The sequence below is a fragment of the Cygnus atratus genome, chromosome 15 (genome assembly GCF_013377495.2).
Source record: "Cygnus atratus isolate AKBS03 ecotype Queensland, Australia chromosome 15, CAtr_DNAZoo_HiC_assembly, whole genome shotgun sequence".
NCBI classification, from domain to species: Eukaryota; Metazoa; Chordata; class Aves; order Anseriformes; family Anatidae; genus Cygnus; species Cygnus atratus.
In genome coordinates this window covers 9011128-9034384 of record NC_066376.1, presented here as the reverse complement: position 1 = coordinate 9034384, position 23257 = coordinate 9011128, and the positions used below count along the sequence as shown (strand labels likewise).

Sequence of the window (23257 nt, the reverse complement as noted above, 5' to 3'; positions counted from 1 at the left end):
TGCAGCATGGGAACAGACATAGGAGAAAGGCATTAGGATATAAATATTTTTTTTCTGACACAGCTTCTTAAATGTTTCAGTCACACACAATACGAGCTTAATCATAGTCTCTGCAATGCAGTGCCAAAAGGAGAGAAAAAAAAAACCCACGTTTTTAATTATTTCCAGCACAAAAACTGCAGTGCTTTTACACTCTTTCTCCCCAGCTTCATATAGCAGAAAAAATGAAGGACAGAGAGCAGGCTATCATCTCAGATGGTGCCAAGCATACTTTAATATGTGCCTGTGCTGAACTGTTTGATCTTTTCCAAGGTTCTCTTTGGACTCACTCAAGATTGTGTATAAAGAACAGATATATATTTTTGAACAACTTTCAAATTCATTTACATGTTATTGAAATCTAAGACTATCTTAGCGTACTGTTTTGCACTAAGAAATGGTGGAATCCACTCTCAAAATCCATAATTGCACCACAGCAAAGCTCAAACAAAAGCTAATTTCTTAAGGAAACAATGCCAACGGCGATTTTGATGAAAGTATTTGAGGAAGCATGGTCTCACGCAGAAAGCAAAGCCTTTACCATTCCTAGGAGCATGTGCAGCCTCCATAGCTACTTGATATAACAAGCCAGCTCCTGGTTTCATCCATCTGTGTGATTCTTGCTGAAAAACACAACTACTTACCACTGAAAAAAGCAGGAACTTCCATCATCTCTTCCGTCTCTTTCATCTCTTCCATCATCTGCCGCTGTCAGATTCATCATCTTCCAACTAGTCTTTCGAATGCCAGCGCCCGCATCAGTCTCCCATTAGAACTTTCCCCCCATCCAAGTGAACCCCCGCAGATGCCGTTTCCTTGTATGCTTCTCCGTGGCTGAGGGGCAGGTGGGACAGCGAGCCTCGTGGGACAACCTTGCCACCCTGAAACAGCATGCACCAGCATGCTGCAGAGAGCAGAGCACAGAGCCCTGTCCCACTGTCCAACGCTCCCCTCACTGAGCAGCCAGACTGTTGGAAGCACAGTGTAAAGCAGGCATTAAGCATCACCAATGCTTTTATAGAAACTTCATTCCAAAAACTTAGAGGATATTTTCTCATTTTCATTGGAGAAATGGTTCCCACCCTGTTTTTTTTCTTTTAACTGAAAAGAAAAATGAAGCAACTTAGTCTTAGTAAGAAACATATTACCTTTTAGAAGACATGCAATTAATGCAGTCTTATTTAATATGCAACATGCAAGTACAGAATCTACATTTTAGGTTTAACCAAGTCTGTACCAGTGTGCCATATTGTCACCCTTTACCAAGAAGAACATGTCAGCTCACAAATGCTGACAGTCCTACTAACTCCTAAGCATTAGGTGTTTAGGTGTCTCTTCAACATTAGGTAGGCAAATAAGTCTCTGTAGAATGCTGTTCTAATTTGGGATTTGTTTTAAATTAAGCATTTTATGCTCCCCTATAATTTTCAAAACCACAAGTAGTTTGACATAAAAGGAAATTATGAATACATATTTTATTTTTTAAAATTTTATTAAATTACGCAGTAAAGAACCCATCTCCACACAAGTGTTTCATTTCTGGATAGCAGAGGTATAATACATGAACCACAGGTGAGTGCATTACCCCTCCCTTCCCCCCAGCTTCCAAGAAATAAAACAGCATGTATAATACACTCTTGTTACTCCGGTACTCCAAACAGATTGTTCGTAAGGTCATTTTTAACTGAAGAAAAAGTAAAAAAGGACCAACAGTGTAAAGTGTCTTGTTCTGCATATGAACGTTCTTCACGCAACATTCAAATGCCTTCTTTCTTGCAATACTGGGCATGGCAGAGGGTTCAGGAAGCAACGACAGTGGAATGCATTTGCAAGGGTATTGTTAAATATAAAGCCTGTGATTTCCCTAGAGTTATTCAGGCAATCAGAACGCAAAAAAAAAGGCCGTATGTCTGTTGAAAATTCTTACACTTCAAAGTGCATGTCCACAAAAAATTGGCAACGGAGTAGAAATTGAATCCTAAGACCTATGAGGAGGCAGAGCAGTTAGTCAGCATAGTGCAAATAATGAAAATAATACAAGTTCTATTACTTATGCCTGGTGTTAATTTATATTATCTGAAACTAGCCACGCTTTCTACTCAGATGAACCGCTGCAAATCCATTCAATTGAATGAATATGTTGCCAGTAGTGAGCTTGGCTCAAATCTTTTAATACTTAAATTTTGATTGAAAAAATGCTGTATTTAAAGTGTGCTTTTACTCTGAAAAGTGACTAAAATGGCATAAAGGATCTTCCCATACCTCATTCTTCAGCAACTGCGTGTAATGAACTCACAGAGTTTACAGAAAAGAAACACTTTTCATATATAGCTATGCAAATTTATCTTGGTTGAGAATGCCAGTGTGGATTTCTGCTTTAGCTATCAGCACCTGTAAGATTCTGTTGTTGTAACTGAATTGTTAGATTTATCTGCTGTAAGAAAAAGAGGTTGCCTTTTCCTAGAGGTGTCCCACTTAAAAAAAGGAAGCAAGAAGTATTTTAGACAACTCTCAGACAAGCAGGACATAGATCTAAGAAGATGCCATTTTTAGAGAGACTCTTCCGATCATAATCACACTTTGTGTGCAGAACTGATTTGAAAAAACTTGGTGGAAGATTCGCTATGGATGCATTATTGAACAACCATCTATAAAAGCAATATGGCAAAGCAAAATTACTTTGCAGAAATCTTTACAGATCTGGTTGAACAAAAAATCTGAGAGTCCTTCATTTCTTGGATTATATGTATACCCCTGTGAACTGAAACACTATAATTTACAAGTGTGAACTAAAAGTATTAGGAAAGTGAAGTAAAAAGCGTATCACTCTACCTCCACCAGAACATCACTTTATTGTTTATCTGTCATCAACAATGTAAAACTCTACTAGATACTCTATCCTGGTTTTTAAAAAGGTAAAGATTACATTGGATTAGCTACGTCGTACGAAAGAAACTACAGCAATCACAGTAGAATGAGATTGGAGGGACAATTTGAATTACAAGAAAGTGTACACTGCAAGCAGAGGGAAGTGCACATTAAATCAAATGCCTGTAGGATTCATTACTTTTAAATGCACAGTGACAATTTTGAGAAACTGTACATAATAGAATCACAAAAATGACTTTAAAATAACCAAAATTACATTTTGCATTTGACCATCCAACTCATAAGTAATCATTGATGTTCCATATTTTCAGTGCTTTTGGAAAATTTGTTTACCAAACAAAATTTAAGTTGTTAATTTGACTAAACTGTGAAGTAGAAGGATTGAAATAAAAAGTATATTGGAAGTACGCCTAACCTACAAGAATAAGCCAAGAGGGGTGTATGCAAGGAGAGGCTGGGAGGGAGGAAAGAAAGGAAAGAGGAAAGGGAGAAGAGAACAAAGGCTTTTTCTTCTATCTCAGAAGTTCTTCCAATGCAGCGTATTCCTGATGTACAGCTCTTTGCTTTCAGTCCATTTCTGAAGTTTTGTAGCCTTTTTTCCATACTAACTGGTCAACTCAACCAGCACTGTTGCCAAGCAACAAGAGTAACAAGAATCTGAATGCATCAAATCTTCCTTGCTGTGATTTCTTCATGGCCCCATTTTTTCTGTTTTTCTTTGAACAGGGTTCGGTGTTTCCTGAATTGTTCACAGGGTCAGGTGGAATTGAGTTCCAAATCACTCTGCGGTTTGTAGCATCCCGATTTCTTTCTGCAGCTAACCCCCAGACACGTTTGCAGTTCTTCCAGAGCAGAAAGACAAACCGTGTTGTTCAAGCGGTGAACGTACACCCTTGACCTTGGGGGTTGCAGACCATTGTGTTTAGCGTATCCCTGAGTGCAGCTATCCTGCAGGATTCACTTCCCAGTGCACCGAGATTTCCTAGGTTTCCTCAGATTAAGCCCCAGTATGCATCACCACCGACTGTGGTGCGGCTATGGATGCCTGAGGCCGAGTTGATTCTGGTGGATGTCTGACCTCGCTGAACCAGACTGATCTGCTTTCTCCCTACTCATACCCAGGCAGTCCAACCTTCATACAGCTGAGCCAAGTTATCTAGATTAGTTGCTTCCTTAATCACAAAGTCAACCTATTAAAAAGGTCAAACAAGTAATTAAAACATGCTTTTTTTTTTTTTTTTAAGAACACAAGTGATCTTAACATTTACTGTCAAATTTCTTCACCTGCCCATACAAAATTTCAGTAAGAAAATCTATAGTCGCTGTAAACTTATATAACTTTCTGTATTCCAGATAAGAAATAAGAACTTGTACTGGAGGACCAAAAAGAGATCAAGCATCATCTTGTTCATAACCCCTATACTGAAAAGTCACAACGTTCTCAAATTTATGGGTCCACTGAGAACTTCTCAGAGAGAAGCGTGGCTGTGTTTGTTATATGCCCGTGAACAGATAAAGTCTTGTCCTTCACGCAGCTATAGAAAGCTAATATTCTCACTGGATACCAACAGCTGTTTAACAAATGTTAGCTTACTCGTGTACAAAAAGCCATTTCATCATTTCATTCGTTTATATAAATCTGATACAGGAAACAAAAATATTGGATAAAAAAATATTGGATAAAAATGCAGCAATACAAGGGAACAGCCTACCTTCGCTTGCTTTGGAATTTAAATAGCTTATCTCTAAAGGAACCACAAAAGGATTTCAGTCTTTAAGACTGAAATGTATGCATGTGTGCATGCATACCCACATACTTACTATGAAGTATCTAAAGCAAGGACTGGTACTTTCCAACTAACCTGTTCAGCAACAGACATTCTCCTGTTGGGATCCACATCTCGGCCCTCTAACTTGGCTTTGACTCGCTTCCACACGCTAACAGCATATGAATTCCTTTCCTGCACGGCTAAAGGCACAAAATAAAATTCAGTTTTACATTCCTGCATAGAAGCCAACCGAGGGGTTTTTGCTGCTGTTGCCCATGGTACTCCTGTATTTACCTTTTCCTGTTTTAGGGTCCCTGGCTGTCTTTTTGGGACTACAGGCAACACTTTTGCCAGTTCCTGGGACTGTGCTCGGAGGAGTATCTGCTGACGTGGCAAGATTTTTCTGAATTAGCTTTCTTGCATTCTGTGACATCACCTCTGGCTGAGTTTTCTGCCCCGTATTGCTACGTACAGCTGTGAAGAAAGTTTACGGGTGTTTAAGGCATTTTAAATAAATATTAGATAAAAGAAAGCACAATTAAATGTGTACCAAATGCAGCTACCAGTACTTCATCATAAACAAATGCACTTTACACGTGTAGTTTAAACTCTGCACCACTTCTCTCTTCAGTCTTACCATTTTCTAATTTCTTCCACTTTACGGAATTAAACAAGAGGTTTTATTCTATTGCAGAACATTTTCATTAAGCAGGGTTTAATGGGCTCTCTTAACCTCTCTAACTTGATTGTTTTATACAGTTCTAAAATGCAGTTATTGCTCTTAATGGAAGTCAGAAACTTGTGTTTAGCCCAAATATTCAGAGTAGAATAAGTTTTTAAATAGGAAGAAATCCGTACTTCAGAGAAAGTTTATTCATATTTTTAACTGTGAAGAAATGAAATTATTTTGGACATGAATACATTTGTTGGGTTTCATGATTAATTCTAAAGTTTAATAACTTCAACAGGAATTACAGTTCAGTTTATATACGTGACAACAGCTTCTGTGTATTCTGGGCTTTGTGGAGCAAATCCAGATCTCAAAGACTAAGATCAAATGGTCGTTCAGCCTATAAAATTCATGTCATTCAGCATATAATCGAATAAATTTTATGGAGACTGCATTTCAAAAAGTTAACTCCCTCTCTAATATGAATTCCTAGTATCTGCACTTCTTCAATATTACCTGCAGCAAATGTTGGTTGATATGTAGCAGCTGATGTTGGGCTTGAGCATTCATTTGATGTATCCGTGACTAAGGGTGATGCAAAACTCACTAGATTATTGTAGACACTAGAAAACATAATGGAGTTGATAAATATTCATGGCACTAAAGTTATTGAAAACTCAAAATGAAAGTTATAAGTCAAACTTAGCAAACAGATTTCTGCATTTTAAGACAACCACCAACTATGTACTCCTCATTGCGTTTCTGCTATATACAAATAGATTTGAATAATGCCTTCAGCTGACAGAAAGTGCCTTTCTTACCTTTGGCTCTGTGTTTTTAGTTCTTTCAAGGTGGGAGTTATTTCCTGCAGCATTTCAACATGTTCCTGACTGCGGACTTGACCCATAACCTGAACTAATGTAAACAAAACTGTCTGAATATTATCTTGCCACGATTTATATTCACCCAAGAACTGCCTAACACTATTCTCATAGGGAACATCTTCACCATCTGCCAAAGCCGCTTCTTCATCCTGCAACAAAGATGTGCAAAAAGATTAAATACTCACTATATCTTGGCAAACAGAATGAAACTGAACATTTGTTAGCCTTATTGGCCTCTCAGTTTGCCATTTGATTACAAATAACCATAACTTTCAGTAGCTACATTTCAAGAAAACAAATTTGAAAATGATTAAACGTTTTCCTGATGAAAATCCAAGAGGATTTTGAAAGCATGAAGAAAATCTTTGAACTAATAGATGATGAAACAGGATTTAATTTAACTGGAACCTGATTAACCTAACTGCAGAAATAAAAGCTTTACAAAATTTATTTAATCTTTAAAAAAAATCATGTATTGAACTCCACATGCATGAATGCATTTCACTGTTTTTATATACTTCAAAAAGCACAGTTACAAGTGCTATTTTTCTTCAACTGTACTGACATGGTTTTAAGCAATAAGTTCAATAAAGTTTCAGGCATACCTTTGCCATAGCTTTCAGTAGATGCTTGACATCTCCAAGTTGTCTATTATGACCCGTGAGCACAGTTTTAATACTATCCACCAGATTCTGAATTGTTTCACAAACTGTTTCTATTTGTTGTTCTCTCTCTGTCTGTACTGTTCTCTGCGTAGATATTTCTTGGGTCAACTGCTTGTGAGCCGAGTGAAGCCATTCAGAGCTGCCAATAGGATGTTCAAGACCAGTGCCCTAAAAATAAACAGAAACATTTCTATATCTCTATCCAGAGATAAAACTCGATTATTGTGTCAGTGCCACTGCCAAGTGTTTAGCAGCTGATGGAATAGCTACATAATCCACAACCCATTAGGAGGTACACATAATATTGACTTAGAATGAAAGACAAAATTGAGAACTCTTGATTATGGCAATTCTGTAAAGCTACATATTTTGTTTTGACTTTTACTCACCACTCTCTGAAGTAACCGAAGCTCCAGTTCAGAGACTGAGCTGTTGAACTGCGATGCAAACGAACACATTTGTTGACAGCGTTTGAGAAGTTCAAATAATGCAGCATCAAGATTTAAGGCTTCTGCTGTTCTAGTACGTAAACTTTCAAAATGGATGATATTACTGCAGAGGAAAGTAACCTGAAAATGAAAGCAAGAGTGAGAAAGAAGACATTCCAGTTAAGCTGCATATTACACAAACTGTATTTGTTCCATATCCTTAGGAGGGAGAATTTTAAATACAGAAGTAAAGCTGCCCTGTTACAGTAACAGTTATCATTTGAGGGTAATCCAGCCCTGTGGCAACTCTCCCTTAGATGATTCCCATTGCTTTTAAAGTGGGATTCCCATAAGTATTTGGTTGTCTGTGCCTGCTCTTTAAATGCTGAGTAGGCAAAATATCTGCTATGTAAATTGGTTACTCTCAAATAGGAAATACAAATTGAATGCACTTATCGAGTCTGTACTATACATATAGTACCTGACTTGCTCTTTGACTTTCTTTCAGGACAAGGTTTCTTCTTTCAGCAATAGTGGCATCAAAATCTTGCAAGACTGGTGCCAGCGCAGGATTAGCACCTCCTGCCCATTTTAAACGCTGCTCAATACTTGCTTCGAGTGCTGCTAGTTTCTCCTGCAATGGGGGAGGAAAAAAACCACAGGTATATATCAATAAGTATCCACTATATCATATTAAGCCTAACTTAAAGAGAAATTATGCATATGTAGCACAAGCAGATATATTTGCAAACGCATATGTTTAAAATACAGAGGCATTTATTAATGACAAATATTAGCCTATGCCGTTTAAAGGTTTATTTTCAATACACATCACAACTGGATTTGGTTGTTAGGGAAACTAAGTCACCTGTCTATATTCTACCCTGCCAGAAAAGAAAACACACAAAACCAAGTTACAGTAATCACGTTTCTAGACTAAAAATTAGATGAAAACTCAAGGAGTCCTAGACTGTTTTACAAATAAACTTCAAAAAAATAAAGAGGGTCTTCAGAACTAAAACCAAAATCAGAATTCAACAAGCTAAACAGTATACATACATATTTTTAAAACAATTAAATGACCTATGTTGCTGGTATCAAAAAGTCTAAGAAGATGAGCCAAGCGAGAGCATACAGGAATCTTAACGCAGAGTAAGTGATTTGCCCAGACCTACAAATGAAGCTTCTGACACTTGATAGCAATAAAAATAATAGTAAGGATGATTTAAGTCTGACATTCGAAGACTAGGGGCATGATCAGCCTTCAGAATCAAAAGTGTTTTGTTTATTTGTTTTTTTAATGTATCAGGGATTTTGCTCATGAAACCGGTATTCCAGAGAGAATATTGTGTATTAGGAGACAGCAAAACCAAACAATGTAAAAGTACACATAATCAAACAGCGCAACACTACACAATCAGAGCATGACAAAGTAGATAGGAAAATCCATGAAAATACCACTAATTTGTGCTTTGAGAGCAAGAGAATCTGAAGGTGGCAGATAAATCTTGCAGCAAGCACGTGGTTAGAGTCACATTCCAACGTGCTACTAAAAAAACTCCCCAGAAACAGCTGTACCTGGACTGTTGCAATTGAAGCTTCAATCTGACTGAGTGTATGAAGTTTCTTCTTCATGCTGGCTAAAATTGCAGAACGAGGTGGAGGAGTAACAGAAATGGCTTGAGGGCGACTAATAAGGAGATCTTCATGCTGCCACTTTAAGGAAAAAAGAACAACACTTGACTGTCAATAACTGTGAAGCAAAATATGTTGCAATGAGCAGACAGCAGTTCTAGTACTCTGGTGCACCTTTTAAAATGCTCTTACTTTTAAAGATTAGGTGTCAGAAGATGGAACCAGAACATCTAAAATTTTAAAACATTGAGTACTAAATTATGTAAGTAGTTGCGATCCATGTTTTGTTTGCTTGGACACTTATATCATTAATCAGTCATTAACTTAATAGGAGTTGTTTACTCACATTTCTTTGATCATCAGTATTTGGAAGCAATTTACTTGCGATGCATAACAACCAAAACAGACAAATTTTCTTACCAGTCTATGAAATGGCTTAGTAATCAACTTGGACAAAGCCTCTGACCTTAACCTACAAATCACTATAAAATGAAGATCATTGATACTACGATACAACTGGATACCAGCATAAAGTTCAAGGTACACAATGGTATTTAACTAAAGTCTCAGAACAATGCTTTCAGGATCAGTCCTGCTACTATTTATGTTTTTCAATGAGGCAACAAGGGGAGCAAGGAGAGATTTCACACATTAAGACTTAGAAGAAAAGGAACAAGATGACTTTCAACAACACACACCCTCTGTTTTAAGCAAGCTCCTCCTCTACAGTCATACTCTATATAAAAAAAAGCAGGAGGGAATGGGACAATATTGCTAGTATGAAAGCCAATGAATTGCTTCTTTTTTTCTAATAAAAGACTTAATGGTTACTGAAAAAAATGTGTATTCGCTCAAAGAGAATTTTCACATTTGCATCTTACAAGACAGGAAGTCTTCCAAAGAAAGGAGAAGTGTTACAGCTAGTTATGTATTTACAGAATAGTCTAAAATCTAAATATGTGATAAAGTCCATAAAAATACTCTAAAGCTCATTCAGCAAAATATACATTTCCTGTAGTGCTTAGACACAGTAACTACAGCTCATTTTCCACAGGCACAATCTGGAAATAAACACATGGTGTAGTCTTACCTGGAACATGGCAATATGCAACTGCACTCTCTGAAGACTGGTCTTGCAAGATGAAATACTAGTTTCAAGTCTGCGCACTAGATCATGCTTCTTCCATGCTGTATCATATGAGCTAGCTAATACTGTTGCTCTGTTCATAACCAGCTGTGAGAACTTGCCAATTTGGATATTGTGCTCCACAGCTTTCTTGCACAGGTCATCCACAGACACTTTGCTTTCTGCTCCGAAGTCTTTAGCTTCTACCTGAGCAATGATATCTACACCCAAAGCACTGATGAAACTGCACAAAGTAAGTCCCAAAGCTTGATTTGGAAGGCCAATTAAAAGCTGTCTCACAAAGTCAGCTGTAAAAGCCTTGATTGGTTTGGCCATTTGGTCTTCACTAAAACAAGAGTTTCTGTAAAGGGCTTTCACATTGACAATCTGAACAGGTCCATTTACTGCATTCTGGTCTTCAAGTGAACTGATTCCTTTTAAAAGAGAAGAAACATTTTTGTTATAAACATTTGATGCATCTAGAAAAATATTATCAGACATAAAACCAGCAAGATTACAGGAATGTATTTTTAACTTCTAGGTACTTGCCATATATGAAAGGGGAGTTACAATAAAAATGACTATCACTTTATGTTCTCCTCAAAAGAAAATGGGATGAACAGCAGACAAAGTGATGCTGCGTATTGCTAACATGCACTTACCTGACAATGTTTTCGAAAAGGTACCACAGAGTCTGAAAAATTCTTTAATTGTTTGCAATCTCTTCAGAAAGAAGATTTCCTCTAGAACTTGCCGATTGTTGTCATCATCAAAGAAGTTAACTTGAGTGCTGCGGGCTTCCCTAATTATGTCAATCTTACGCCAAGCAACAGGTATTTCCATCTTGTTTAGCTGAGCAATGTAAAGGAAAAAAAATGTTCTGATTTATAAAACTCTCATACTCCTGGCTTAAAGAGTACTTTAAAGAGCACTTAGAAAAGAACAAATCCATACCTTTTCAATTAATAAACCAAATGCAGTTTCCACTTGAGCAAACATTCCATCAAATGCTACCAAAAGCATCTGACCAGCTGACATTTTGGGAGTTTCATCAACAGAACCATTCCTTGGCTGAATCAGCTCACCATACTGCGCATGAAGTACTCTTAAAATAAATATTTTTTTAAAAGAAGGAAAAATTACATGTCTTTACTTAGTCTCCAACAAATAAACAGAAATAGGATTTTCTTAAACTCATTGTTCCTACAGCTAGAGCAGTTTAGAATTAAGCCAAATTTGAAAAAGGTGAATTTTTCCCCAGGCTCTTTATCCTCCCCTTTTCCATATGATTCTGTACATGAGTTCTGATGCTGGACTTGTGAGAATAGTCGAAGATATTATGTAATACAGGATTGTGTTAAAGAATCAACTATAAAGTCAAATTATAGGTAAAGGATACAGTCTGCACTTCCTCTGAGCATGGTAAAAAAGTTAGGAATAGTAAATAATGCAAATATTACCTTTCCTTCCTTAAAAAACAAGTACTGACTTTGACAACATACACATATATAATTAACTGAATGACATATGGGCTAGAAGTGTGGAGGATGAGATCTTAGGTTATGACTGAGATGGTTTAACAGCTTGCCACTCCTGAAAGGATGGTCTTCTTGTTTCCCTACCTTATATCACTTTTGACCCTCACCTACCAAGCTGAGGAGGCTTGCCAACAGGTTAAACAGGAAGAAAATTAACTTAAGAAGGAAAAAAGTAAATTGTTTTCAACTGGTATAGCAAGCTTCATTATACCGCTTATGGAGCCACTGTAACTGGCTCAAGGGAAGCAGCAAGACCACTCCTTTTACTCAGCAGGAAGCTTTTGAATCAGCTCAGTTGACCAGCAAGCACTTTCCTAGAAAGGTACTGTCCCACATTATAAGATGCATAGGCTTTTGTTTGTTTTGTTTTTAAATCAAGTCACTGATTCATTATGCAAAAGCTGCTCACCAAAGCTCCAAATGAGAGGAGAATGCCACAGTTGCATAGTGTCACAGTTACAAGCTCTCCTTTTTGCAGGTTTCTCCCACAAACTAAGGGGACCAGTTCCTATTTTCAGCATCCCTCAAAGACTTCATGCAAAATCCTAACTACAAATTATGGAAAAAGTCAACTACCAAACAACTCAAAAGTCTGTTTTAAGTAGATGTAAATGCACCTCTTACCATAAGCTCTGTTTTGCCGTAAGAACTATGCATACATGTGTGTAGATAAATATATGCACATGCACCCAGAGGAAACATACACATTTCAGACGTTGCACTTTGCTTAAGGTATTTTTGGGCAAGAAAAGTCTGCACTTCAAACAATCAAATTCAGACAAACTAATATGATTCTACTGTCTTCATTCTCTCTCACACTAAAAGAAGTAAATTACTTACCTTGCAACATCAATGTAATGAGTATGTGTTTCTTCCTCTAATCCCATAGCTGCATTTCTTAAGTAGGCTTGAAGAGATTCAACCAGCGTTTGCAAAGGGACCCCATCAGTCGTTTGTTCAATAAGGTTATCTAATTCATGGAGCATACTTTCTAAAGTATACTCTCCTTTCATTAAGCACCTCAGCGCTTCAGGAAAAATAATCTGCCGGAAGTTTGAGTTCAATTCCTGTTGGAAATTCAGCAGGAAAACATAAGAAATCTCCACCCTTCAAAAAGTATCATATGCAAAAGCTTTCTAAATTCAGTATTACACCTGCAGTAGATATTATCTACAATCTAACATGATGCTGGTCAGCCAAGGGTCTTTTTTTTTTTCCTGAACAATCAGGAATATTGTTCTCTCTAAATTTAGGTTTAGCAGCAGATTTTAACCACAGCATATTATAACCCAAACTAGCGCAAAGGTCTAACATTTGCACAATGCAGCAACAACTACTACAACAGCAACAGCAGCAATACCTTACAGCAATCCTCAGCAAAGGATTAGCGGTGCATAGACCAACCACACTTTGCAAATCAATTTTATAAAATGACATAGCTGCACCATAGAAAAGAAAATGTGAGTGAGTTAAATTATTAAATGTACAATTTGCTAAACTGTCTGAACTAAGCAAGGGAAAAGAATAAAAAGTTTTCCAGATAAAGACCTACTCATGCCACAGTAATCAATGCAGGTAAGAAAAAATACCTTAAGTGACATAAAACAACCTTCTACATGCAGAATACATCAGAAAGCTAAAGGCAGCTACAGAAAGGACCAGCCAATGCACCCAGTCTCCAAAGTGAGACAAGACACCAAAAAGATTAGTTATATTGGCTGCTTAGTGAGTGACACATCTTATCCCAAGAGCTCAACAGGGACTTCTTAGACACAACGATGTCTGGGTGAAGCATCTCAGCTGCAACAGTGAAACTGCATGCATGTTTCTGAAAAGAATCTGAAGTAGTAAGAAAATATTTTTCAGATATAACACAGTGGAACCAAAAGCCTCAAAGCACCATTTATAGCAGCCACAGTTTATAAAACCTAAGTCTTCAGCAGATATTTTACTCAAGCTGTCACTCATTGTTTTTGTTGTTGCTTAAAAGGGAAAATATTTCCAAAACTCATGATAAAAAATGAATTTTTTCTTCCCAATCTTGGAGATAGGGGCCTGTAAAACAGGTTTTCAGGATTTGCTTCCAACTACTTGTTTCAGCTGAGAATAAGTAAGGCTTGGCAAGAGCACAAAACAGAAAGGGCACAGATTAAACAATCTGAGAGCTGTTCTCGACCACCAGAGTAAAAGAATGAAAGCAACACATGAAGCCAGTGTGTCCACAGATCTGCCACTAACCTCCTGCTTGTGGTTACCTGACAGCAGTTTTTATAACTTGCCATATAAAGATCAAAATGGTTTCCTTCGACCAATGAAAATCTAAGTGGTAGTAACAGTAAATGGCTGGTAAACTCAGAAAAGTAGAGCAACCAAGTCTAAACCCCCCCCCCCCCCCCCAAATATCACAGCAGCATTGTAAACAATTATTTAGCTGTTTATAAGGACGAAGCTGTTAAGAATGGCTTAGATGAAGGCCTAGAAGGTTGAAGATGAGGGAAGAAGATATAACATAAAAACAAGTATCACCTGAAGTGAGATGTATACTCCATTAGCTAAATGAACAGCTTCTGATGCTTCAATTGGATTAGGAATATCCAAGTCCTGGGGTACAAGATGACACTGCTTCAGCAACTGCACAAGGCACGTGACATTCCCACTCATGCTGCAGAGCTCCTCCAAGAACCAGGCTCCGTCTCTTGAAGTCAGGTCAACTAGCTGCTCTCCAGCACTAGATGCTGCACCTTCCATCATCAGATTTCGCCTAGACAGATTATGACAGTTAAACAATCTGTCCGATACTGCATTCTCTGCATAGCTATGAATATTCCTTTTACGTGGTCTCAAGCATGAATGCATACAAAAAATTCAAAACAGGCAGCTCACCTCGTCAGTGTACAAAGAGCAGAGATGATAACGCTTGCTAAGCTCAGTGAGCCCTCCTCTCCATTTTCATGAAGGAAAACTTTTATGCAACGTTCGATTTCTTTCAGCTGCTCTTCACAGACAGGTACAGTAACTGCTTCCTGTTTCAAACGCTCCACTTGCCTGATAAGCCTGCTATTTATATCTGCTGCGTAGCGCTGCAGAGTCATTTCTGTTGCAGTTATGAACTGGCACATACTTGGAGGTGGCTGAGGAGCGTACTGCATTTCATACCTGTAAAGCAAAAACGCAATGACAAAATTTGCCCTTCTCAAGCTCTAGCATGCTGCATTCTGCTCTATGGGGAAGAAAATACTCCACATCTGAGCAATTATTTATATCACCTACTCCGTATCAAATCTGAAATACCACAGTTGACGGCTACCCAAGTGACACAGTTAAGTTCTTCAAACAATCCGTTATTCTGCCAACTTACTTCCTAAAGATATCCTGACAACGCTCTATTGTCATGTTACAGATGAGTTCTTCCATCCAAGTTTTCCACTGCTCTATTCGGTGCTTCTGAAACACAGCTTTTGGATACTGAAGAGCCACTGTTGCATAGTTGTGCAATTGTTCAAGACAACCACGTAGAACAGATCTTCTCTGCTGGAGAAGAGCACCAACCTCTCCTTCTAATTGCTCACACTGACTGATTAGATGTGCTTGGCCTGCATTTTGCAGAAACGCTGTTGCTGGTACATAACTTGGAGGACCTTTAAAGAAAGGCATTTAAAAATTAGGTTTTACTTATCTTTGAAACATACACATTTTACAGCATACAAATAATAAGCATTAACATCATTAAAGAAAACAACAGTCTTTTACCTGTGGTAAAGGACACATTAAGAATTCACATTGGTAATTTTGCTCTCAACACAAGTGAATAATCTCATATACAGCTAGGGCAAGATGGACAAGTTCCTTCAGACAGCTAAGAAGAGGAACCTTGAAGTACTCTAAATCACTCTTTGAAGCACCCCATTTTTTCATTTCATATATACAGGTCTTTGCCTTTAAATTAGAGGATACTCAAAGTCTCCTGATATTAAACTCTAGTTATTTTCAAACCATTAAGACAAACAAAAAAACCCACCACCACCACTTTATACCTAGGTCCATTTGTGTGCTGATTTCTTGAAGTAGACTTGCAAGTTGTGTTGCCTCTAAGTTATTGAAAGCAGCTTGGTAATGCGTTATCCACTGCTCAAATTCATTCAGCTTCACCTGAATTGCTTCCTGGACAGCTCTTTGTTGAGTTTGCAATTGTGTGTGCTCAGAATACCTGAATTAATGAAGCCAAAGAATCAAGTACTACAAGAAAATAACGCTTGGATGTACTAAATACAAAACTATATTGAACAATACTGCACTACCTTGTTGACTAGAAAATTAATACATTCTCACCTATTACATAAAAATTAAGTGTTGTTAATAATTGTGTTCCTACAAAACAACTGCACGTACACATCCATACAATTTTGAAATCATTGATCAATTACAACTAAACTTGAAGAATAAAGTTAAGAATTACAAACAGATGCAAGAACTTTTGTACTATATATCAATAGATGCATGTATCAATAGATGCATTATGCAGTTAATCCAATGGTAGCCAGCTTTCAACATACTCTGTCTTGCCTGGTGAGTCAAATGTGGAACATGGAATGGCAGAGGTTATACTGATGGAATATAAAGTCTAGGACATAAGAACATTCATCAGGAAAATGGATTTAATAGTTCTTTTGTAGAAGGAACAACTTGTTTACTGTAAGAATAGCTTTTATCCAGCTATTAATCTCTTTCATATACGCATTTTTAACATTTAACTTACAAGTACATACTAAACTAACAACTGTATTAATATGAGATTTCCAACAGAATTCCTAGCTCAAATGTACCTGTGCTGAAGTGTGTGAGAGGGATGATCCACTCCTTCTGCACCTTCAAGAAATTCTATCTCCTCCAGTAGTTTTCCTTGCAATTTTTCTACATCTGTCAACTGTTCTTGCAGGTTCAGATACTCTTCTAAACTACTGTCCAATTTTGGAAGCACGGCCAGCATTTCATCTCTGTTCTTAAACCAGTTAACCTATAAACAAGATACAGAACTTATAGAACTGCACTTAATTCAAACAGTAAGAGAAAATGTATGACAGCACTTAACTTCAGTGATGTAGTTCATCTAGGATTACCTCCAGTGCCACAGGTCTAAAGCTTAAGGGAAATTATTTAGATGGCTCTCTCCAAGCATCTATTTTTTATACCCCTAGCCTCAGGCCAAACATTAAAAAACACGTTTTATAGTTAAGCACACAAAAGTGAAAACTAAACACTGTCGAGTTCCGTATAAGCACCTCCCTAAAAAACAAATGCTGTTTAGCTCGATAAATTTTGTCAACTACTTCCAACAAATGACCACCTGTTCCACCACCCTCAAATGCAAATAAACCAAGTGTGAGCACATGGGCTACTTCAGTTATATAATGGAAAAGCACTGTAATGAATTCACCTTTATCTCAGCCACTCTTGAAGAGAAGAGACTACGTGTAATATCTCTTTCCATTTCTCTTTTGCTCTGTTTGTTTTCAGCCTGCTGGCCACCACCACCATAGACAGCTCCTGCAAATCCTGCTTCACCTCCTGCTGTCCAGTCCACCAGAGGATCATAAACAAAAGCTTCAAGCAACGTAAGCAAAGTCTCTCTCCCACGCCGCATGATATGAAGGACCTGTATCATGTATTTTAAACAGGCTCATTTTGATCTGGAGTTATCCTTGCAGATGAGTGGAATTTTGCATTTAAAGTATCATGTTTGAATAGGTACAGAAATTCATCAATTATTCCTAAACACCTCAAACACAGGGAAAGCACCACAGTACATACAAACACAGCTAACCTGTACTAACATCACTAAAGTTTGCATTCTAGCCTCCCACACAAACTCTAGCAACAGCCACTTGAAAAAGACTTTTGTTCAGAGCTTTAATAAAAAGGAACAACCTTCTGTCACATTTATAAAAGAGTCCTGAAAAACTTCAAGGCATTTAATCTTTATTCGTTTGGTGTCAAACAGTAAAAAGATAAAAAATGCTCATGTCACATCCCCTCTGTCCTCCCCCCACTACCTTTTTTTAAAAGCACATCTATAAGGCTAAGCCACAAAATAGAAAATTGTCACAGCTACAATCCTTATGAAAAGCCACCTTATCTACTTAGCATGGACGAGAAAAGAATAAGAAAGATATTACCAAGACTGAAAACACCTTTAGGGAAAAAAGAAAGCCCTGGAATGCACTTGTTAAGACTTGATATTAGAGCTCAGAAAAATACTCCCTTTAATGTGGCATGAATCAGTATTTTCTTAAATTACATTCCATCTGAATTCTTTTAGTAAACCTGAATATCATCAGAAACTTACCAATAATTTTAGCTACTTAGTAGTAGTAATTCACTCAATTTACATAAAAGAATATAGAGTGAACAGTCTAGTTTTGGGCCATTACGTTTTCTTCCAAGTTCATCTTAATCAAATGACTTATACTTGGCCAAATATGTGCTTTCATCAAGTATATATTCCAGAAGGGTAAATCAACCTGAATGTCAAGGCTTCTATTAAGCATTCTGCTGTTGATATATAAAGGTATCTAAGACAATATTTGCAAGTGATAGCCCTTTTTTTTTTGTTTTTGGTTTTTGTTTTTGTTTTGTTTTGTTTTGTTTTTTGCAAATTTTTGAGCTTACCTGTTCACAAGAAAGCCTGAAAACCCCTTCTACTCCTGTCACTCCAAGTGCTGTTTCAATATTGTGTGTCATCCGGAACGGAACCTTCTCTGGTACCCTAAGGCTTTTCCCTTTAAGATAAAATTTTAAGTTGCTTCTTTTAATTAAAAAGAAAGGAAACCTTTATTAGAATAACATAAGGCATTTTTTTAAGTTACCTTTTTCAAAGCAAACATTATAATCTATGTGGACAACTTCTCCTGTAGTCATATCTATAAGAACATTATCCAGATGTCTGTCTCCAAGACCAATGATGTAGCCAACCATGGACATAACTGCAGTGGATCTTGCATACGACTTTAAAGAGAGTTTCAGGAAAAAATTATTTGTGGGAATCCTCTGCCAACACACTGGACTGACTACCATCTTAAAACATTATTTTAAATGTAAGACAAATCAAAACCAACTTTTTCCAAGCTGTTTTCTATTTGATGCTATCTTACAAGAGTTTTCATTTCTTAGGCTGATAAACCTAGTTTAATACTGTAGAGCTATCAGGTATACACCCACTTTTTATTCCAGATGGTACAACTACAACACTTCCTACCAACATTTCCTGTTACTTGAAACTTCAGCAGTGCTAGCTCACCTAACTCAGAAGCATCAATTGATTGAACACATCCCAGGCCTTTGTTGCCCCCATCCCATTCGAAACATAACCTTTCAAAGGCAACAGATAGTTGTTTTAACTTACCTGTGTAACTCTCCACCATTCATCCGGCGTAGTACATGATGACCAGAGCTCTTTAGCTAGGAGGTTTGGGGGAGTTGCTTCCATCAGTTCTTCTAGAACGGCCCTCATGACATTCAAGGGCCAGTCACGACGTGACACATCAAGACTAAGCCCAACTGCCTTTAAAGCGGGTCCAATTTTACTGTAGTAAAGTTCACTGGGCCTAGGCACTATTCCAGGATTCTGAGGAGTCTGATAAGAATCCTGAGCCTAACAGAGGTTAAAAAAGTGTTAGTTTACATATCACAGCTCACATTACCACAGAGAAGTTTCCAGCATTCCACATGAGAATAACATGAAATAAACTCCTCTAACAACGACTTTTATGGCTCAGAGAATTATTTTAAAGTTCAATAGCTAAAAAAAACTCGAGATACCGATAACACTATGTTTTGGCCTGACTTTACTCTTGCCAAGGTCAATTTTGGAAAGACCACCATAAAAACTACACTGAAAATGGAAAAGGAGTGGAGAATGAGATGTGAAATTAAAACAGTTTAAACCAATTTTAACTACTTGTTCAAAAACAGTTGTCCTTGAATTGCCATCACAGAAAAGTATATTTATGTTAGATACTGTAATACATATAATACACATGTATATATATGCAATTTCTTTGACATCTGGTAAAATCCCAAGACATATAAATACACAGAACCATTCTGCCTAACTGTGAACAAACCCCACATCTTTTAAAACTGTGCTGTTTAGAATTGCAAAAGCAAACAAGAATAAATGCTGCCCTTCTGATTTGTCCTAGATGTCAGAGAATACTGCCATTACCTTTTGTGCTTGTAAAGCAGCTTCCCGCTGTTGCCACCGCTTGTAAAGACCAAACAAAGGTGTAGCTCCATCCACCCACTGGATCAAGCCAGATCTTGTTCCCAGAGGCGTCACAGAGTAGTGCCTCGCGTGGAACCTTGGTGTCTCTTGACGGTTAATGGTAGCAAACATTGTGTTCACAATTGATAAGAATTGCATAATTCTTTCATCTAGATGCAAGTCTTCCAAACCTGTGTTAATTTAATTTAAAAGTTAGTTTCTAGGCAAAAAAAATCCCTTTCTTGATGCCTAAAACTTAGTATTTTTTGAAATCTTATTTCATTTCAGACTATGAATAGCTTTATAAATTATGCAGATTAAGGGTGAGTTATTCAGCCTAAGCCAAAATGTTGACATATAGCATTTACATACTTGAATCAGTTTATCACAGCTGTCTGTGAACAGCACACACAATAACTGACTCAGTGAATAGGTCTTTCCCTCATGGGGAAGGCATGAAGTCTCAAAAATTCTCTTCTGGGTGCTACCTTAAGCTTCTGGAAAAGTGTGTCCAGATACTTTAATCAGTGTGCAGGCAAAGCACACTGATGCAACCCTTAAAAAAAAGATCTGGAACAACCCTGACTTACAGGTTTGGAAGGCAAAAATCCTTAAATATATGAGGCAGAACGAAGTGAAGAGTGAGCAGATAGACCAAACGTTTATTCTGTATTATGCAGGTAGATGCAACCACGCATCTTTCTAACTCTAATATAGTCTGTGTAGTTTGCAAAAAGAAACAATAACTTGTATGAGAAAAATAATTTCTTACCTTTGAACAGGTAAGGATAGTTCTTCCCATCTGAACCCAGGAAAAGAAGCTTTTTAGGTTTGGTTTTGGTAGGCAGAATTGTGATGGTGCTGCCCACACTATGAATTGTGACTGTGTCTCTGGTTGATACTTCTCCAGGGAGTGCTATTTCAGTATTCATCATGGCAGCCAACCAAGGACTGATTTCTTCAAGCCGTAAAATGTAACTAGCTCGTTTCTGTGCTCTTTGCTGCAAACTTAGCATAACCTATTACAAAGAAATTTTTTGATTTAGGTTGAGGTTCACCTTAACAGCTAGCACTAAAATGGAAAAAAAACTTATTGGTCTTATTGATCTCTCTCTTCCAGAGAGCATGGAGATTTTCTTAAACTGCTTTTTACCCCTGGCACCCTATTAATCTCTTTATAACTTAGGATGAAGGTGACAAAATCTAAGAGAATATCCTTTAAGCAGCAAGTGTATCCTGCCTTGTGATAAACACCAAAGTCACAGTAAACCAAACTCCTCAAGAGCTTTGCTCCTGAATTTCAGTTGTGGTCAAAGAAAGCAACCTTCAGCAACATCCTGTTTACGTATCTGCATGCCTGCTTGTTATGCAAAGCAGAAGGAACTACGAAAGAAGTCTGTTTATAAAACAAGTTTTATCAGTTTTTTTTTTTTTTTTTTTTTTAAAACACCTTGTTGGCTATGGATATCCAAGTGGACACCAAAAATACATATTTGTTGTAGTTTATTAGGGAACTGAAGAGAAACAAGATCACATAAACCTGAAGCTCACTGCCCTCTGTTCTGACAGGATCCCAGATGCCAGAAGACGGAGAATTTTAAAAAAGTAAAATAATTACGCTGGCTAGAGAAATGCAGTAAGGCAGACAGTCGAGGCATCAGTAGCATTCATTATAGAGTTAAGTCACTGTGCTTCAGTGTGAAGCATACCTATATGGTGATTGCAGAGGAGACAAAATTTCAGGCTGCAATTTTGAGATGCCAAGACAATAGCAATACAATACTAAGGAGCGATACAAACACATGCTGCAGCAATAGTGTGGAGAGTTTCTACATTACACTCTTAATCTGTGTATGTAATACCTCTTTAAATGGGAGCCAGCTGCTTCCAGGTTTAGCAGGATTCAAAGGATTCTTAAGTTTCTCTAGTGCATTTTCAATTGCATCTCCATAGGTATCCTGAAACCATTTCTCATGAGGAGTTTCTGCAGGAGCTGCAGTGATGCTCCGTACATGTTCCAAAGCAAATACAATGGGCTTCATTAGAGCTGTATGCTTTTCACGCATGATTGCTATCTTCTCCTCTCTATTAAAAAAATAAAAATCCTCTTAGCTCCATGAAAACAAGTTACTTCAAAAGCAGAGCATTAAAATAGAGTGCAAATGAGACACATCTGAGATCTCACAAAAAAATTAACCCTCTACAATGAGGTCTTTAAGAATAAGCATATTAAAATGGAAAGCAGTATTTCTTTCCACGTGAAATGACTGTTACACTGAATCATACTTTGTTTTTCAAACTGAAAATTTTGATTATTTTTTTTTAAACCACTGGAGACCTAAAGGAGAAGCCCAGGGAGTTTAAAGCATCCTAAGCAACTGATTACCATTATTAAAAAAGCTCTTAACTACTAATTCCTGAAGGTGTACCCCATCCTAAAGAAGGGAAAGAGGATGACTGATTGCCCTGTTCTCCCATTCCATGTCAGACTTGACTGTAGAATTCAAGAGGTGTTTTTAAGCTTAGCCAAGCGTCCAGTGAATGGCTTTCCTCTTCCATTAATCCATTCACAGGAGAACCTAGAGAAAGACCTGCTCAACACTGAAAACCAAAAGCAAATTATGATGTTCTGTTTACTCCAACTATGTGCATTTACTGTAAACTCCAAAGAGGTCACACCCATCAACACATTTGTCCTCATCTCAGCTGACTTATAAGAAAAACTGTGGAAATGGGGAACTATAGGAGCACAAACCACAACTCAATACACATTGGGTTCTAACACATTATTACTAATGAAATCCTAACACAGGTTCACAGACAGACTCTGTTGTTGCTTCTCATTTCACTGGAGTACTAGATGTATGTAGCTTCAAAATGCTTTCGAATAAGGTCAGTAGCTTACAAAGCAGCAGCTAGGACAGCAAAATTTAGGAGCAACAGTTGATCAGTTTGATGGTATCCTTCACTAACAACAATTTTTAGTTACTATTTTTACTTGAATTATTCAAAAAAGACCTACTTCCTTAGAGTGTTGTTGTTTTGGACCCTCTTGACTTCATCTTCCAGTTGCTGAATCCTTCTGAGGACATACATATGCTGCTGCAGTAAAACTCCCAACCAAAGTTCATCCCACAGAACTGTAACTCTGCGCAGCTCAGCCACTAGCATCTGAACCTGTATAAAATAAAAATCCAATCACTTTTAAGTACTAGTATTATGACTTATCATTGTATATGAACAACTTGAGAAAGATGACAGCCAAAAAGCACCTAAGATGCACCAAGCTTTCAGCAGCCCTACACAAGTTACACAAAGTATGTATTTTGTGGTTCGAAGTAAGAGCACAAGTAA

General features: G+C 37.5%; 1 protein-coding gene across 1 annotated transcript in view; it reads right to left on the bottom strand.

Moving 5' to 3' along the window:
• Positions 1 to 1512: 1512 nt before the first annotated feature.
• The window catches only part of SMG1 (SMG1 nonsense mediated mRNA decay associated PI3K related kinase), a 67751-nt gene continuing 46006 nt past the window's right edge, over positions 1513 to 23257 (bottom strand). Inside the window, exons 38-63 of the mRNA XM_035548781.2 lie at positions 22926 to 23080; positions 21766 to 21988; positions 20676 to 20922; positions 19865 to 20094; positions 19043 to 19291; positions 18507 to 18645; positions 18310 to 18419; positions 17078 to 17296; positions 16467 to 16657; positions 15678 to 15850; positions 15002 to 15281; positions 14527 to 14799; positions 14170 to 14404; positions 12484 to 12710; positions 11060 to 11210; positions 10768 to 10957; positions 10070 to 10539; positions 8923 to 9060; positions 7826 to 7978; positions 7306 to 7485; positions 6857 to 7084; positions 6189 to 6400; positions 5884 to 5990; positions 4992 to 5171; positions 4791 to 4897; positions 1513 to 4118 (exon numbers count right to left, since the gene is read on the bottom strand). Coding sequence (XP_035404674.1) covers positions 4041 to 4118; positions 4791 to 4897; positions 4992 to 5171; positions 5884 to 5990; positions 6189 to 6400; positions 6857 to 7084; positions 7306 to 7485; positions 7826 to 7978; positions 8923 to 9060; positions 10070 to 10539; positions 10768 to 10957; positions 11060 to 11210; positions 12484 to 12710; positions 14170 to 14404; positions 14527 to 14799; positions 15002 to 15281; positions 15678 to 15850; positions 16467 to 16657; positions 17078 to 17296; positions 18310 to 18419; positions 18507 to 18645; positions 19043 to 19291; positions 19865 to 20094; positions 20676 to 20922; positions 21766 to 21988; positions 22926 to 23080 — 5145 coding nt within the window. The 3' untranslated portion in view covers positions 1513 to 4040. The remainder of the gene's footprint in view (positions 4119 to 4790; positions 4898 to 4991; positions 5172 to 5883; positions 5991 to 6188; positions 6401 to 6856; positions 7085 to 7305; positions 7486 to 7825; positions 7979 to 8922; positions 9061 to 10069; positions 10540 to 10767; positions 10958 to 11059; positions 11211 to 12483; positions 12711 to 14169; positions 14405 to 14526; positions 14800 to 15001; positions 15282 to 15677; positions 15851 to 16466; positions 16658 to 17077; positions 17297 to 18309; positions 18420 to 18506; positions 18646 to 19042; positions 19292 to 19864; positions 20095 to 20675; positions 20923 to 21765; positions 21989 to 22925; positions 23081 to 23257) is intronic.